We start from the raw sequence: 15,572 nt of genomic DNA, 5'->3' as shown, positions 1-15,572 counted from the left end.
TTAAAGGTGTTTCTGCCAAACTTAGTAATAAACCTGATAACCTGATTATTGTCTTTTTGTGGTAACTCTCTGGTCTCTAACAATTTTGATCTTGACAGAGTTGGTCGCATGCATAGCTCTATCCACATCTCTGGCTTTGTACTTTCTGGCCAAGAACCTAGATCTCATCTCTTGGGCCTGTGCCTGAAAATCTTCTTGTCGACTGCATATATGTTTAAGTCTCTTGACTTGAGCTTGAGGAATATTAGTGATGATATGGTTGGTGTGGTTACTATCAGCCCACAACAATGAATTTTTTGTAAATGGCTTCCGAAATAAATCTGTATGTACTGTTCCTTCCTTAGCCTTTGTAAACATGATGTCCAAAAATTCCACTTTGTGGCTATCTATTTTTCCACTAAACTGAATACCATACCTATTACCATTAAGAAAAGCCACAAATTTATTCCATCTATCTAATGCGCCCTGCCATACCACCCAACAATCGTCAAGGTACCTACGCCACATCAATAGTTCAGCCTTGAACTCATTTTGTTGATAAATAACATGTACCTCCATAAACAAATCTGCATATATGAATACAAATGTTACACCCATTGCTGTACCCTTAATCTGCAGATACCATTCAGACCCATATCTGAAAGAATTGTGTTCCAGCACTATCCCTAACAAAATTAGCAGAAATTATTGTTCTCTAGGTTGATAGTAATTCAAAACCTCAAACAAATATTTTACAGCTGCTATTCCTCCCCAATGTGGGATACTCGTATAAAGTGCCTGGACATTCAATGTGCCCATATAGGCCTGAGTTGGAATTTGCAAATCATCCATTAATTGTAAAAATTGATTGGTGTCCCTAATCCTAGCTGACACATATATTAATAATGGTTTCAGTTTTGATTCTAGGTAGACTGACAAGGATTCAATCAAGGACCCTCATCCTGCTACTATGGGACGTCCTGGTGGTGAAATGACTGATTTATGTATCTTAGGTATTAAGTAAAAATATTGGGGCAAATGATCAATTACCGTCAATTGTTGTTCAAGGTCCATGCTGATAAATTCAGTCTCTCTGGCTCTTTTCAAAAACCTGTCTATTTCTTGCTTAAATCCTATAGTGGGGTCTATAGGAAGGTGACAATAAGATATCACATCTGTAAGATGTTTGTTGATTTCTTTTTCATATTCCTCTTTTCCCAAAACCACTATGGCTTCCCCTTGTCAGCTTTGGTAATAACCAGTCTATCATTATTTCACAAATTTTCTAATGCTTGTTTCTCAGCCAATGTCATATTTTCCTTAAAATTCCTGAATATGTTACTCTGATTCAGTTGTAAATCCTGTAATACCTGTTCCACAAATATTTTTCCACCCCATAATAAGGTGGCTGAAAATCTGATTTCCTGAATTTAAATGTATCTGGTTGGTCCATAGTCTGGGGTCTATGAGAAAAATAATATTTCAAATTTAACTTGTGACAGAATGTTTTTAAGTCTTTCACTACATCAAAATAAGACACATAGCCAGCAGGCACAAAGCCTAAACCTTTATTAAGCACTCTATAGTCCAATTGTGAAAAATCATACTATGTCACATTCACTACTAATTGATTATCTAATTCCTGGGTATCTGTATGGTTGTCTATCCATTGTTGATTATTTTGCTGAACATCTCTTTCATTTCGACTACGATGTGTCCTGCCTCCTCACCTAAAGGGCCCCTAGATCTCTTGGACATGGGGGAACTCAACACTATGGATTCACCTCCTCTGTTTCAGTGTCTGTGTTTGAATAGCCTGATGATGCATCAGATACACTAAAATTGTCTTGTTTTTTTCTGCTCAATATGGACCTTGGCCTTTTTCTTTTTGGTCTAAAGGACCCCTTATTAGTCCCCTCCAAACATCTCACTGTCTACTTAGCTTTTTTCCATGAACAAACTTGATTGTTTGTATAGTCATTCGAATCTCTTTGGAATTTTTTTGACTTTCTATCTGACAATTCTCTTTCCATTTTTTTACCTTTTTAACATATGCTGTGTATCTTTCACTATAAGCTGTGCCTTGAAAATATCGGACTGTGTTTTCATAAGCTTGATTCAACTTCTCTACCATAACTGCATGTTGCTGTTCATAATGTTCAATTAATAATCGAATAAACATATTTGAGGCAATCGACTGTACTTGTCGCCATTTATTCATAAACTGTTGATTCTCCACCCCCACCCCTGGTTCTATATAGACCCTAAGGCCTCTAGGGGCTATATTAGCCGTAGAATAGGCTTTTAACAATGTTCTGTGCCAAACATTAGCACATACTTTTTTAGTAATTTCTGTTAATTGTGTGAACTGCAACTCTAAATTCGATTTTGCTCCACCCATTTGTGGTGTGTCCATCCCCCTTCCCACATTAAAAGATGTTAAGCCATCATTATTCGTGGCTAGACTGTCCAGGGATGATTTTAAATCCTGCGCTTCAGCCATTTTCATTTGTAAAGATCTAATGTACTTCTACAAACCTTCTAGTGTGTCTCAAAATACTCAAATGTGTCCCAAAAAATGATTTTTAAATCTGTAAATTAGACCATAATATATACAAAAATAAACCATAATAATAAATGATGATGGTGAATATACTAGCACTATCTAGAATGCTATCTAGAATTAGACTGCTTATACAACATACTTATAATCATCTCTAAGGTGTTTTTTTTTTTTTTTTTTTTTATTTTAGAGACTTACATTACTTGCAGCACCATGAACTTAAGTAACTGAACTTTTAAGGGGCCGTAAGGCAACCATTAAAACTGACTGGTTGAAACATATAAATGTAACATGTCACGCAATCCCAACACGTTTTCGAAATGCAATTAGTACAAAAGCAATTTGTTTATCTGTTAAAGATCTATATTTACTTCACCATACATATAAATGCTTATTTTCTTTTTTCCTCTCAACTTGAACACAAAACTGTCAAGTATATAGGCCTCTCAATATAAAAATATCAAAATTCACAGCCTATTCATTCACTGTACATGATCCATCATCTTAAGAAACCCCTCAGTATGTTCCACACTTATATGATGAACAAATACCACCTACATATGGCCAAACTGTAAATGAAAACTAATTTGACATCAAAACATTTAACATAACTATCTATATATATATATATATATATATATATATATATATATATATATATAGGCTTCAGGGCAAAAATGTGAGTGTTCATCTGCAAATGTGACAGGGCTACCATGTGGGATTATATTATGCTTGAGTGAGTGGTATCCTCTCATTACAAGTATTACACATCCACCCCTACAGCATTTGCCAAAATGAATACATGGGGAAAGAAAACAAATACTAATTAATTAAATTCAGCAGCTAGGGTTACAGACAGAGGCTGAAATCATCCAGCACAACTGGGTGCTGGATTATTTCAGTCTCTGTCTGTAACCCTAGCTAATGAATTTAATTAGTTGTCCTAGTTGCAGGAGCAAACTGCATGTACCTTCTTGTTGTTCACCATGTTAGGTAAGGACATCACTATAGGAGATTACAGACTTCCTTGTCAGCTCAGTTGTTGATGTCCTTACATAACATGGTGAATAGTCAACAAGGAGAAACGTATAGTTTGCTCCTGCAACTAGGACATGCTCAAACGACTTGTTTTCTTCAGTGACATTCTGGGATAGACTCAGCCTGCAGCCAGCACAGACCATCTATCCTACCTCTCCTTGGGCACTGCACAACTGAGAATCCAGAAGGGGTGACAGCAGGCAAATATAAACCAAAGTCACCATTAAAATCATGTCTCAGGTATAAAAACAAGGTCAGCATCATGCAAAAGATCAGCAATAATTCCTATCTTATTGCAGATTGACCTTGCAATAGTGTACAGTGCCCTTAGAGATGCTGCAGGGAGTCACTCCACACTACCTGCTGCTAAAGAAATAACATCCTTTGTGTATAGTCATAAGGTATAAGCTCTATTTGTTGCCCAAGAGAAGTGGCATCAGGCCCACTGCCCTGAAAGAGGGATACACATAGGAGCACCCAAAGGTGCTATCCCCTTTGGGAACTGCAATTTTTGTGAAGTATGTGTAATCCTTTACTAATGCAGTAGAAAAATGGAGGTAGGCAGTGGGATAAAACAGCAAAGTGCTGATAAAACGATCTGCTGTAGGCTAAAATCATAATGTATAAATAATGAATCTTACAACAAATGTACAGAAATAGAGTCATTAAATCAGTGTAAACTTTTATGGTATTTGACTGTATGCAAATATGAGTGGAAACAAATGAAATCAATGTTATGATCATGTGAATGTAGATAAGTAAACTAATTTTGGCAAGCTTTTGGTAAGAATCAAATAACGGCATTTCTACTCTAGTCATTACCACATCTTGTAGAAATTTTATTTTCTAATAGGCATTGAAGAGACTACTTGGAATTAATATTGAAATGGTAATAGGGATGTTTTTTTTTTTGAGAATCTGGACAGTATGCTATTTAAGTAATATTTATCACTTGTTTACCGGGAAAGTCTGACTTGGAACAAAGCCAATTTTCAGTGGAGGCCTGGGCGAAACTCTCCAGATGCATGTCTTTGTAAAGTGGGAGGAAACCAGAGCACCTGGAGGAAACCCACATGAATGCAGGGAGGACCTGCCGACTCTGCACAGAAGGCACCCCAGCCAAGAATCTAACCTGCGAACCTCTTGCTGTGAGGTGACAACGCAACTGCTGTACCACTTCTCTGTCCAATAATATGACATGGAATTACAATGAAGTATGAAAACACTGTAAGGTTTGCAAAATGTGCTTCATGAGACCATACCATAGTAAGAGGAATGACAATAAAAAATAATAATGACTTTATGGTACTCACCAAAGGAGAAATGTGCACAGGAATAGGTTGTGGTCTGAAAAAAACAAAACAAAAAGGAAGAAAGAAACATTTAGTGACACTACTGTTCTGAAACAGATATTGGCATCAATTCTTTTTACTAAAGCATGTTTATTTTATTTAATTTAGACTTCTTCGGTCATTGCAAGACTGTCTGGGCTGAGGGTATACTCAATCATGTTACTCATACAAATATGTCTTTGCCTGGTAAATAAATACCTACCATATGTTTGGTGTATTAATCACCAGTTTAGCCTCAACAGCAAGAAATACAGCATAGTTTCCATTAGTAAATATACCATCGTTTCTACTTACCATACGAATAACATTCCACTTAAGTCTGACACCATCTACAGGGACATGGGTACGTATGCTGATAACATACTTTCCTTTGACCACTACATTTTTGTAGTGGTTCAAAAATCCTTCTATCTTGCACAGCTCATCCTCCATGGTATCTCCTTAAAGTCCAAGGAGGTTATATAGTCTGACTTTATTCATTCCTTATTAGGCCCACTATTGAATATAACACATGTTGACATGAACCTCATCAAGTACCTAAATCAGAGTGAGGGCCCTCAGTGTTTCCTCACTAAACAGATCTCAGGTCTTAGTTCTCTTAGTTCTTACTCTGATGGTCTTAAAAAACTTGGTTCCTTTACACAGTGTCATGCATAATACTGAAGAGTGATATCTGATTACCTTTCCATCCTTTAATGACCCATTTAACTATTTCTCCTTAACAGAATGAGTGGTAAAGCAAACACCCATTCTCAACACCTAAACCTACATTACCACATCAGCAACACCACATGGCATGACAGATACCTAACCAAATATAGCCCCCTTTCCTGAAAGATGCTGCTTTTACCTGTCAAGCAGAGTACTTCCTTAACCTTTAAAACAAGTCTGGATGACTGGACAGGTGATTACAAATTTTCTGTAGTCATATGTGGAGAATGCTTACATAAGAGGGGAGAGTCTTAGTTTCCCATCAGTACTGGGGGCTGTGGTTGTATTACTTGATGCTATCTGTTGGTCATAAGCTTAGTAAGAACCTATGAACCTATAAAGCTGCTGTTCAGGTATGGTAAGCCTCCATGGTGGCCTTCAGTCATATTTCTCATAGTGTGTTTTGTTTGCATTCTGGTGTTACAGGACCATAAATGCACTGCAGTCAAAACAAAAAACAAAAAAAAACAAGGATGCTCAAAGATGTCAAAGTTCATAGTTATTCTTGTCCATGAATTTCATAAATTGCAGACATTACTGTTCTTATGAATAACATATTTATACAAAAGCTTGCATTCCTCAGAATGCCCAAATCCACTTCCCCAACATCTCTGCTAACAACTGGCTGTCTGGGCTTGTTTTCAATCACCGTTCGTCAGCTTAGTGTAAGTTGCAATAATCCTACAGCCCTGAGACCCAACAGAAAGCCGCAATTTATTTTGGTTTACATGTTATTATACATCATGTGACTGTTACATCGTTGTAAGAATTCAGGGAAGTTATCTTACAAGAAAGAAGGACGTATTGCCTCAAAAACTGCATAGGCTGATTAAAAGTTCAGTTAGTATGTGCTTTAAAGAGATACATTTGGCCACAGATTTAGAATCTTATTATGTTAACAATTAATTAATGGGAACAACTGACATATAAAAAGATGCAGATGCTGACAGAAGAGCTATTATCTGTCTGGTCTGCCTTTACATCTCAACTAGTACCTGCTTAACTTTACCTCCTAGAGATGCACCATCCCAACTACCATTACTTTGAGATATTCCTGAACTCCATCACTATCATATACTCCACCTCTGCCACTGGGTGATTGTCCAAGGGTTATGTGACTCACTTTCCCTTTAATTATTCTCCCCTCCCAGATGTCACATGTTCCTTTCATTTTCCTCAGTTTTTGTTCTACATCTCCGTTCTATTTGCTCATTTATTTCTTCTGCCTTATACACAACAAGTACTTCCTCCTCAAAAAAAAAAATATTTTGCCTGAAGAGAATTACAACTAATTTTCCTCACAAATTTGGGATATGCTGATCTAATATGAGAGAGACAGAGAAAAAAACAAACACACAAAGAAATTCTCTGAGCAATAGAAATGATTTATTGGAAATAAAAGAAGGATAACTATTTCTAAAATATTTTACAGTGCCTCCAGGAGACATAAGTAGGAATACCATAAATCAGCGGGTAACATGACAGTGCTATGCTCCACAGAAGGGAAAAGCTACTCAGTAAAGAATGATGTGTCTTACATTCCTTACTAAGTAGGTGTTCTCTCCTGAGTTCTGCCATTATGCACACACAGGGGCTTGTAAAACATTTCCACTCATTATGCACATTAAGCATGTGGCAGTTATGCTGTCAGATCTTCTTTTACTGAGAGCTGTGGCACTGTGGTGTGGTTAAGACAAGCATGGTTGTGGTATCAGGTTTGCTTAAATCCCAGGGAACATCTCTGCTGGTAGCATGTTTTTTTCCACTATGCCAAGGGTTTTTTTTCCCGTTATGTTCTGCACTGATGTTGTTGTTCAGCTCTAAACTGAGAAATAATCCAAAAGACAAATGAGCTACACTAAATGTAGGTACGTGATTCTCCTCTGATAATTTAAGTGCCAGAAACAAACTCTCTGCAATCGCTGTGGTGTCTCAGAATCAGATACTGTCCTGGACAGTCATGTGTATATGTGAGAGCCTTGTACATAATTGGGTAGGGCCACCGAGAGGTTTCTTACCCTGTTTTATAGGCATGTTTATGACTCACCGAGGACTTTGTTATACCATTCTAGTGCAGACCAACCAAACTCCATAGCACACAAATATACATGAATTCCCACTAATAAATTATACACTTATGGTAGCTGAATTTTTTGTTTGTTTCAGTGGAAAAAGTTTAATAAATACATAAATTAAAAATGTATTTATTAAACATCTTTTAGTTATGCACTGTGTTGGCCCTACTGGTATGTCCATTCATTGCATATATATGCATACTGCAGAAGGAAATTCTGCATACAAAACAGTCCTCCCTTTTAACATTGCCACTGTTACCTATGGCAAAAAGAACAACAAAGATTATTTGCTAATATATCTTTAGGGTTAGTTTTTAAATGTAGATATCATTTTGCTGAAATTGGCATATATATACGTTTTTGGGAGTTAAAAAATCACTATATGTTGCAGTATAGGTTTCTTTTTGTAGATGTTTGAAAATCCAATGTGAGTTGTAAGCTTTTCAGAGCTGAAAAAATACCACTGATGGTTCTAGTCTCAAGACAGAAATAAGTAGTGAATGTCCTTGTCTCCCTGTATTTGTTGTTGAGCTTTATTTTATGATACTTGACATGAATTTTCATAAGGGTTTAGCTAGATCATCAGGTATCTGAAACAGTACATTTTTCTAGGATGTATCCACTGGAAAGGATTCTGCCCACACTTGGGGGATGCTGTTCAGCCTTTCTGGTGTAGCAAATAGCAGAAATTTAGATTTGGTGGTGGTGTTGAGAATTTGTCCACTTGAGAGCTCAGTGGGTTCTGATACAAGATGCTTTAGCAGCTTGTAGGTAATATAAAGACATGAAAAGACAAAGGGGCACATAACCAAAGCAGCGGATGATTATGCAAAATGTAATAGGTTAATGATTTGACTTTACTGACACTGCTGCACAGACAGCTATCATTACCTCTGTTCAAAACTGCTTGTTGTTTCGACTTTTGTCTCATCATTGTGTGCATTACTAGGTTCACCTCTGTTATGTATATGACCACAGTCAGTCAATGTACAGTTATCATTAATAGCTGCCTTTCAGAGATCCTTGACTTAGCTAAGATGACTTGGCTAATTCTAAAGTAAGCAAACACAAAGGTCCTAGTTGTATGGTCAACTTTAGGAAGTCTGTTAACTATCCTGTGGCCCAAAATTCAAGCTTTAGAGAAATAAATTAGATTTTTATAGTTTGGTGTTATTCAATATAGTGAGGTCATACATAAAGACCATATACCACACTGCAGTTAAATGTTGACATTGCTAAATGAGGAACACCATCATGGTTCATCACATTAATTCCACAGTAGGCCAAGCAATGGTAATTTGTACACTGTTATCTATTAAACTGGATTGCATTTTTGCACTTTATTTCAGGAAGCAAGCTGTGCAGCCCAACTGTACCAGAATATAGACTCCTGTTACAAGAACAATGAGTGCTTTGCATATTCTTATTGGTCTGTCAGGGGTCAGTAGGCAACTGTCTCCTCTGATGTGGAAAAGATCTGAAGCTTGTCACTTCTATCACTGTGCTAGGTGCTTGGTTTTATGTTCCAGTAAAGGTATATGGTGTTGGAGGGCTGTTAATCCCTAAGTTGATATATTTTGGATGAGACAGTTAATTTATTTACTTGCGTTTCTTAACAAGGACAAAAGTAATTTTCATCATAGGAGTGTGGAGAAAACTGCCAGGTACATAATATGAAAATAAGGAGCTTATTTTCTAGGAATGCCATATAATTTATATTCACAACATCAAACATGGACAAAAAGGTAAAAGAAAAATAAACATACAATATAAAACTAGACAATTTGTAATAATAAATTAAAAACAAACAATCATCAAAACACACAAAGCGATATGACCTCAGGGACTATATGGTCATACAATAGTTAGAAGGTTTGTAAAAAAGCGATGTAGAAGAAAAGAGAGAGTCAAATATAGTACTTGAGATTTAAATGGCAATTCCTGCTAAGAAGGGTCAATGCATAGTATGTTTCAGCAAATGTGGTCATTAACAAAATTGCCAATTTTACACACACAAAAATATGAGAATAATTACCGTTTTCCTTTTGCTCGCTCTCCGAACAATGACTGTATAATTTTTTCCAGGACTAAGAGGTACATTTTGATAACCATCATATATTTCATTATCTCCTATTCTGAAGACAAGCCGATCAGTGAGGTTTGCAGGAATTTCAGCTGCTATACATATACCATGCCCAATGTTAGAGATATTGCATGACAGTAGATCTGAATACCTGCAGATCTCTCCTAATTTCGTTTCTGTGGCATTTAGTGTAGTATTGAGTATGATTATTTGGTGAGATCTGCAAACAGAAGGAACAATTGCCAAAACTTTAAATATTGACAGCGACAATCATTAGCATTCAATCAGTATACTTCATTTAGAATTCAGTACATGCCTACATTATAAAAGCTCTAGAAATGCATTGCTAAACTCAACAAGGGAAAATAAATATTTCTGAAAAAAGGATGGTCACATGTTATTTTGTTCATACAGGATTCAATCAACAGCTACATGAGTAATATATGTGTATGCGCATGTGTAAATGGATACATATTAAATAAGTTCTGTATCTCTATATTCACTTTTTCAAAGCATCGGCATCTAAACACTTAAGTAAAACTTTACGCAAACAAGATCTGAACTGCATGTACATTTTGTTTTATTGTATTTATAATTTGTTGGCCAGGTTAGAGCACTGATCCAATGGGACAGTTTTCAGGCTCATAACAGGAGTGTAATATTAAATTTATGCCAAAAATGAACATGAAGAAAACAATATTCAACCTTAAAGCAAATTAAATGTAGAAAAATGCAAATAAACATGAATAGTATCCATATTCAAAGAGTACTGAGAGAGTATAAAAAGTTATACAACGGCAATGTTTTGGTAAGGTAGGTAAAATAAAGTTTACAATGTAGTAATAACATGGAAGCATACAATTCAATGGCATTTACTGAGGTGTATTTATCCATCCATCCATCTACAAGCACTTTTTTTAAAATGTTTCCATATGGGGTCAGGGTGTCACCTCAACAGTGCCAATCATCTAGAGCCAGTACTCACACTGCTGAGTGGCTAGCCCTGCCACAGTTGTTGTGTAATAACACATTATGTACAAAAATGATAGACATAAAGAGAGGGAGGTATATTAGACATGACTGAAATGAATTAAATTGCCAATAAAAAACACAAACTCCATAACAATACTATTATGGCATCGAATTTATGATTAATGACTTTTGAAATATAAGTACACACATAATTTCAGAAATAGGTGGCAAAAGCAATGCATTTTGAAAGGAAACAAGATCCAAAAATATGAGTAACAGCATATATTTTATGCATGAATAAGGATCCCTGTATCCTCAGAAAAGAGGTTCAGTAACTCTTACATACCTCTGTCCATGAAGAATCAAATCTGATGCTGGATTATGGATAAAATCAAGTCATGTATTTTGTCTCTTCAGCAATTTTATTTTTATTTATTTATTTCACATTTGTTAACTGGGTTAGTCCAACTGAGTTTACAAACAAACTCATTTTCAGTGGAGACCCGAAGGGAAAAGCCCCAGTAAATATAGGTAAAGATAAAGTGACAATATACAAATATTAAATAACAATCACAATACAAAATAATTGTAAAAAAGAAAAGGTTATTAACTATTTGCATTGTATTGATAGTAAGCAACCCGTATTCAGTGGAGACCCAGGGGAAAGAGCCCCAGCAAACATAAGCAAAGATAAACATACAAGACAAAAAAATATTAAAAATAACACTGCAAATACGAAATTAATTATAAAGAGAAAAACAAAAGAAAAAAATTATGAACATTAAAAGTTGCACTGATAGCAATGGTCTAACAATTTACTCCATATGACAGTAAAAACAAAAAGATAATTGTTCAAAACAAGGACAATGTATAGATATTGGTAGGAAGTGGGGGGAAAAGATAAATAGTGTGCAGAATGGGAGGGGGGAGGGAAAGGAGGGGGCTATAGTAGTACAGCTGAGGGTTTAGGAGGTTAGTTTAAGCAGAAGTTACTAACCGAGAAAGAAATTTAGGAGATGTAACAGGTTATACAGTAGGACAGGCTAAGACTATGTATGGTCAAGACAACAGCATCAATTCAAGTTTAGTAGGTGGAATTTAAGCTCCTTTTTAAAGCAGAGAAAGGAAAAGTTGGATCTAATATGATGAGGATTTTTGTTCCAATTTAGTGAGACAGAGTGTTTGTAAAGTAGTTTGACAATGTATTCCTTTTGTGTTTATAAACTGAGAGCAGATGCTGATCAGCACTCCGGACAGGCCGGGGGGGGGGGGGGTAGGGAGTAACATGGGAGGGGAGAGGAGGGCAGGCAGAGGGGTTGTTCAGTATAGAAAAGGTAGTGTGGAGTTGTGATTGTAGGAGAAGGTGTGTTAATTCCAGCCACTGAAGTTTGTTTAGTGAGAGGCAGTGATGCGACGAGAGTGGTTGGTTTAGAATAAATCTGGCAGTTTTGTTGTATGTTTGTTCCAGTTTCGGCACTGAGCTAGTTTGGATATTGGTAAGGATGGGGAAAGCATATAGAAGACTTGGTAAGAGAAATGCCTGCACAAGAGTGCGTTTAGTGGCAGTAGTGAGGAATTTTTTGTTCCTATAAAGTAGTCCAGGTTTTTGGTGAGTTTTTGTGATGGCCTGTTGTATTTGTAAGTCAAATTTTAGTTGGTCATCAATTATTACCCCAAGGAGTTTGATGTGCGAGGCGGGGGGTAGTGGTGCCATCTAGGGAGGAAAGAGGAAAGTTGGATTTAAGGTGAGAGAGTGTCTGATGTAGGAAGGGAAGGAGATGAGTTTTCTTAGGGTTAAGGATTAGTTGATTGTGTCTGAGCCATTTTTCAACATAGATAAAGGAATTCTGTGTTAGTGTGAGTATTTCAGAGATAGTACTGGAGATAGATAAGAGAGTAGAGTCATCTGCATATTGTATTACAGATGAGAAACTGTAGGGTGAATGTAGGTTGTTGGTAAAAATGCTGAAAAGGAGCGGTGCAAGTATGGAGCCTTGGGGTACTCCTGTTTGAACAGCAAGGAAGGGTGAGAAAGCCTGATGCCATCTATCAGCTTGTTTTCTACCTGTAGGTTAGGACTGGAACCAGCCAAGAGTAGAACGAGAGAGTTTTAGGTCTGAGAGTTTGTTAAGAAGGATGGGATGAGACACAGTGTCGAAGGCTTTAGAGAAATCAAGGAACAGACAGGAGGTGAAGAGGTTGTTGTCCTTAGCTTCTACAGCCTTTTGAGTAAAGGATGGTAAGGCAGTCGAGGTACTGTTTTTAGGGTGGAAACCATGTTTCAAGGGGGTGAGGAGATTTTCTCAAATGAGATAGGACAGTAGTTGAGTATGTATACATTTTTCAAGGATCTTAGAGAGTGGTGAGAGAATAACACTTGGTCTATATTTAGAGGGTTCACCAAAGTTGCCACCATTGTGCAGAGGAGTGGTATAGAAGGATTTCCATATTTCTGGTACAGTAGATTCCTAAATGGAGCAGTTGATTAAGATAGATACAGGATATTCAATAGAGTCAGCAGCAATTTTCAGAAATTGAGGGGGAGTTTATCAGTTGAGGAAGAGCATGGTTTTAGTTTAAGAAGCAGGGATTTGATATATTTAGTAGAAATAGTTTGCAATATAAAATGCTGATAGACCGAAGTGCATAGAGGTTTAGGGGGATTTGAGGGTGACACAGAAGAGTTGGAATGAGCAGAGTTACCAGTGGGTAGGAGTTTAGAGATGCTGTCAAGCTCTACATTTAACACAAAAAATGGTGTGCTGGTGCGTAAAAAACACCAAAACAATGAATAACCCGCACCACTCGGACTTAGGATAAAATATTTTTTTTATTCCAGAACAATAAAATGCTCTACATCCAGCAATGTTGAGTGCTTTCATCAAAAAACAATGACTTCCTCAGAGCTCTACATTTACCTATACTAGTGTACTGCAGCTCCTGCAAAACGGTGTCTATGGGACAGTTAGAGACTCTGGTGGCTAACTGCAATCCCTAGGTTTGAAAATGCTTCAAAGAATTCTGAGTCAAAAAGAAATGTTCTGATGACTTCTCTAATTCCATAAATAAACACATATTTAAAGTTGTTCAAATACTGCACATTTAAAATGGGGGCACATTTTACAAGATAGGTGTACCATATTTAAAATGATAACAATATGACGGGTAAGAGAAAGGGCACAGATGAAAGCAGAGACCATAGGTGACAGAAAGCAGAATCTGAAACTCATTCTTGGGGGACAGACTTGAAGTAAACATTAAAAACTATTCAGTATTACCTGTTTGTGTTAGTAATATGTTATATTGCCAATATTTCCATGTGAATATTTTTTAGGTGCTAGCATTAAGATCAGACACAAGTACACATGTTCTCAATTTCCACCAATACTCTTATTCTTTCAGGAAAATCTCATTATCCCATTCCCCATCTATTACATTTTGTTTAGTATTCCCAACTCAGTTAATTAAAATAAATGTTCATAATCCCTCTCCTTGTATTTTGTAGGTAAAGTATTATTGTAGTATCCCTTCTTGATAATATCATATGTTTGGGTACATATTTTGTTATCAATCAGTGTATCTATAACAAACTATTTTCATTTGTGATTATACACACATACCCCCCCAAACACACACATGCACATACCAATATCTATCTATCTATCTATCTATCTATCTATCTATCTATCTGTCTATCTATCTATATGTATGTATATATGGAAACATCCCATATAATTGAATATTTGTAATGTCAAATGTTTCTTACACTGGCAGAAATGATCAAAACTCATTTGCTTCTGCCAATGTTAAGTCTATCCCTTTCCCCATTGTAGAGTGATCTCACAGCTGCTATATATAATTAGCGGGTGGGGGGGTGCAGGGTAGCTTGCCCCCTAGTCAAAAATGTTAGTGTTTTATTTGTTTTGGTGTTCTGGCTTTTGATCTTTCAGGATTGATGCTTAGCAGTTCAAGATTTGTGTACTTCAATGTTTCAAAGTATATATATATATATATATATATATATATATATATATATATATATATATATATATGGGTCCTCTTCACATGGTCGACAGTTCATATAATCAACACTCATTTGGTCGACAGTTCATTTGGTCGACAAGCAGATTTGCCCTCTTCCCCAATGTTGTGCAACCCTGGAGTTGATATATATAGTTAGGGGGGGTGTGGGGGGCACAGCCCCCCACATTGGGGGGTGTGGGGGGTGAAGCCCCCAATATATATATATATATATATATATATATATATATATATATATATATAGCTATACACACACATACACACATATACATATATTAGCCTGACGAGCCTGGTCTGCAAGACCATAGAACGTATCATTGTGGAACTCATAAACAAAGACATTGGTAACCTCCAAACTCTGGATCCCACCCACTTCAGGTTTGTGAAAAGCAGATCATGCCACCTGAATCTGATCGACTTCTTTGAGGCAGTCACCAAAGCTGTGGATGAGGGTAAAGTGGTTCACACAGCCTATCTTGACCTCGCCAAGGCTTTTGACACCATCCCCCATTCTGGAATTATAGCTAAACTCACTAAACCAGGTATAAATCCCTACGTCACAAGATGGGCTGCCAGCTGGCTCACTGACAGAACTCGCACTGTAAAAGTTGCAGACTCCAAATCTGACCTCAAAGCAGTGACAAGTGGAGTACCACAGGGTTCTGTCCTGGGACCTCTCCAGTTTGGTATCTACTTCTCTGAAGTACAGGCTAACACAGAAGGCCTCTGGCTAATGAAGTTCGCAGAGGACTGCAAAC

The 15,572-nt window shown here is 36.8% G+C and overlaps 1 protein-coding gene across 1 annotated transcript in view; it reads right to left on the bottom strand.

Moving 5' to 3' along the window:
* The window catches only part of LOC122814881, a 1,525,389-nt gene that overhangs the window by 639,657 nt on the left and 870,160 nt on the right, over positions 1–15,572 (bottom strand). The window contains exons 15-16 of the mRNA XM_044087155.1: positions 9,754–10,021; positions 4,894–4,927 (exon numbers count right to left, since the gene is read on the bottom strand). Of these exons, the coding sequence (XP_043943090.1) occupies positions 4,894–4,927; positions 9,754–10,021 (302 nt within the window). The remainder of the gene's footprint in view (positions 1–4,893; positions 4,928–9,753; positions 10,022–15,572) is intronic.

This window comes from Protopterus annectens, chromosome 1.part1 (assembly GCF_019279795.1).
Source record: "Protopterus annectens isolate FY-2018-M chromosome 1.part1, PAN1.0, whole genome shotgun sequence".
Taxonomy (NCBI): domain Eukaryota; kingdom Metazoa; phylum Chordata; order Ceratodontiformes; family Protopteridae; genus Protopterus; species Protopterus annectens.
This window is presented reverse-complemented; position numbering and strand designations above follow the sequence as displayed.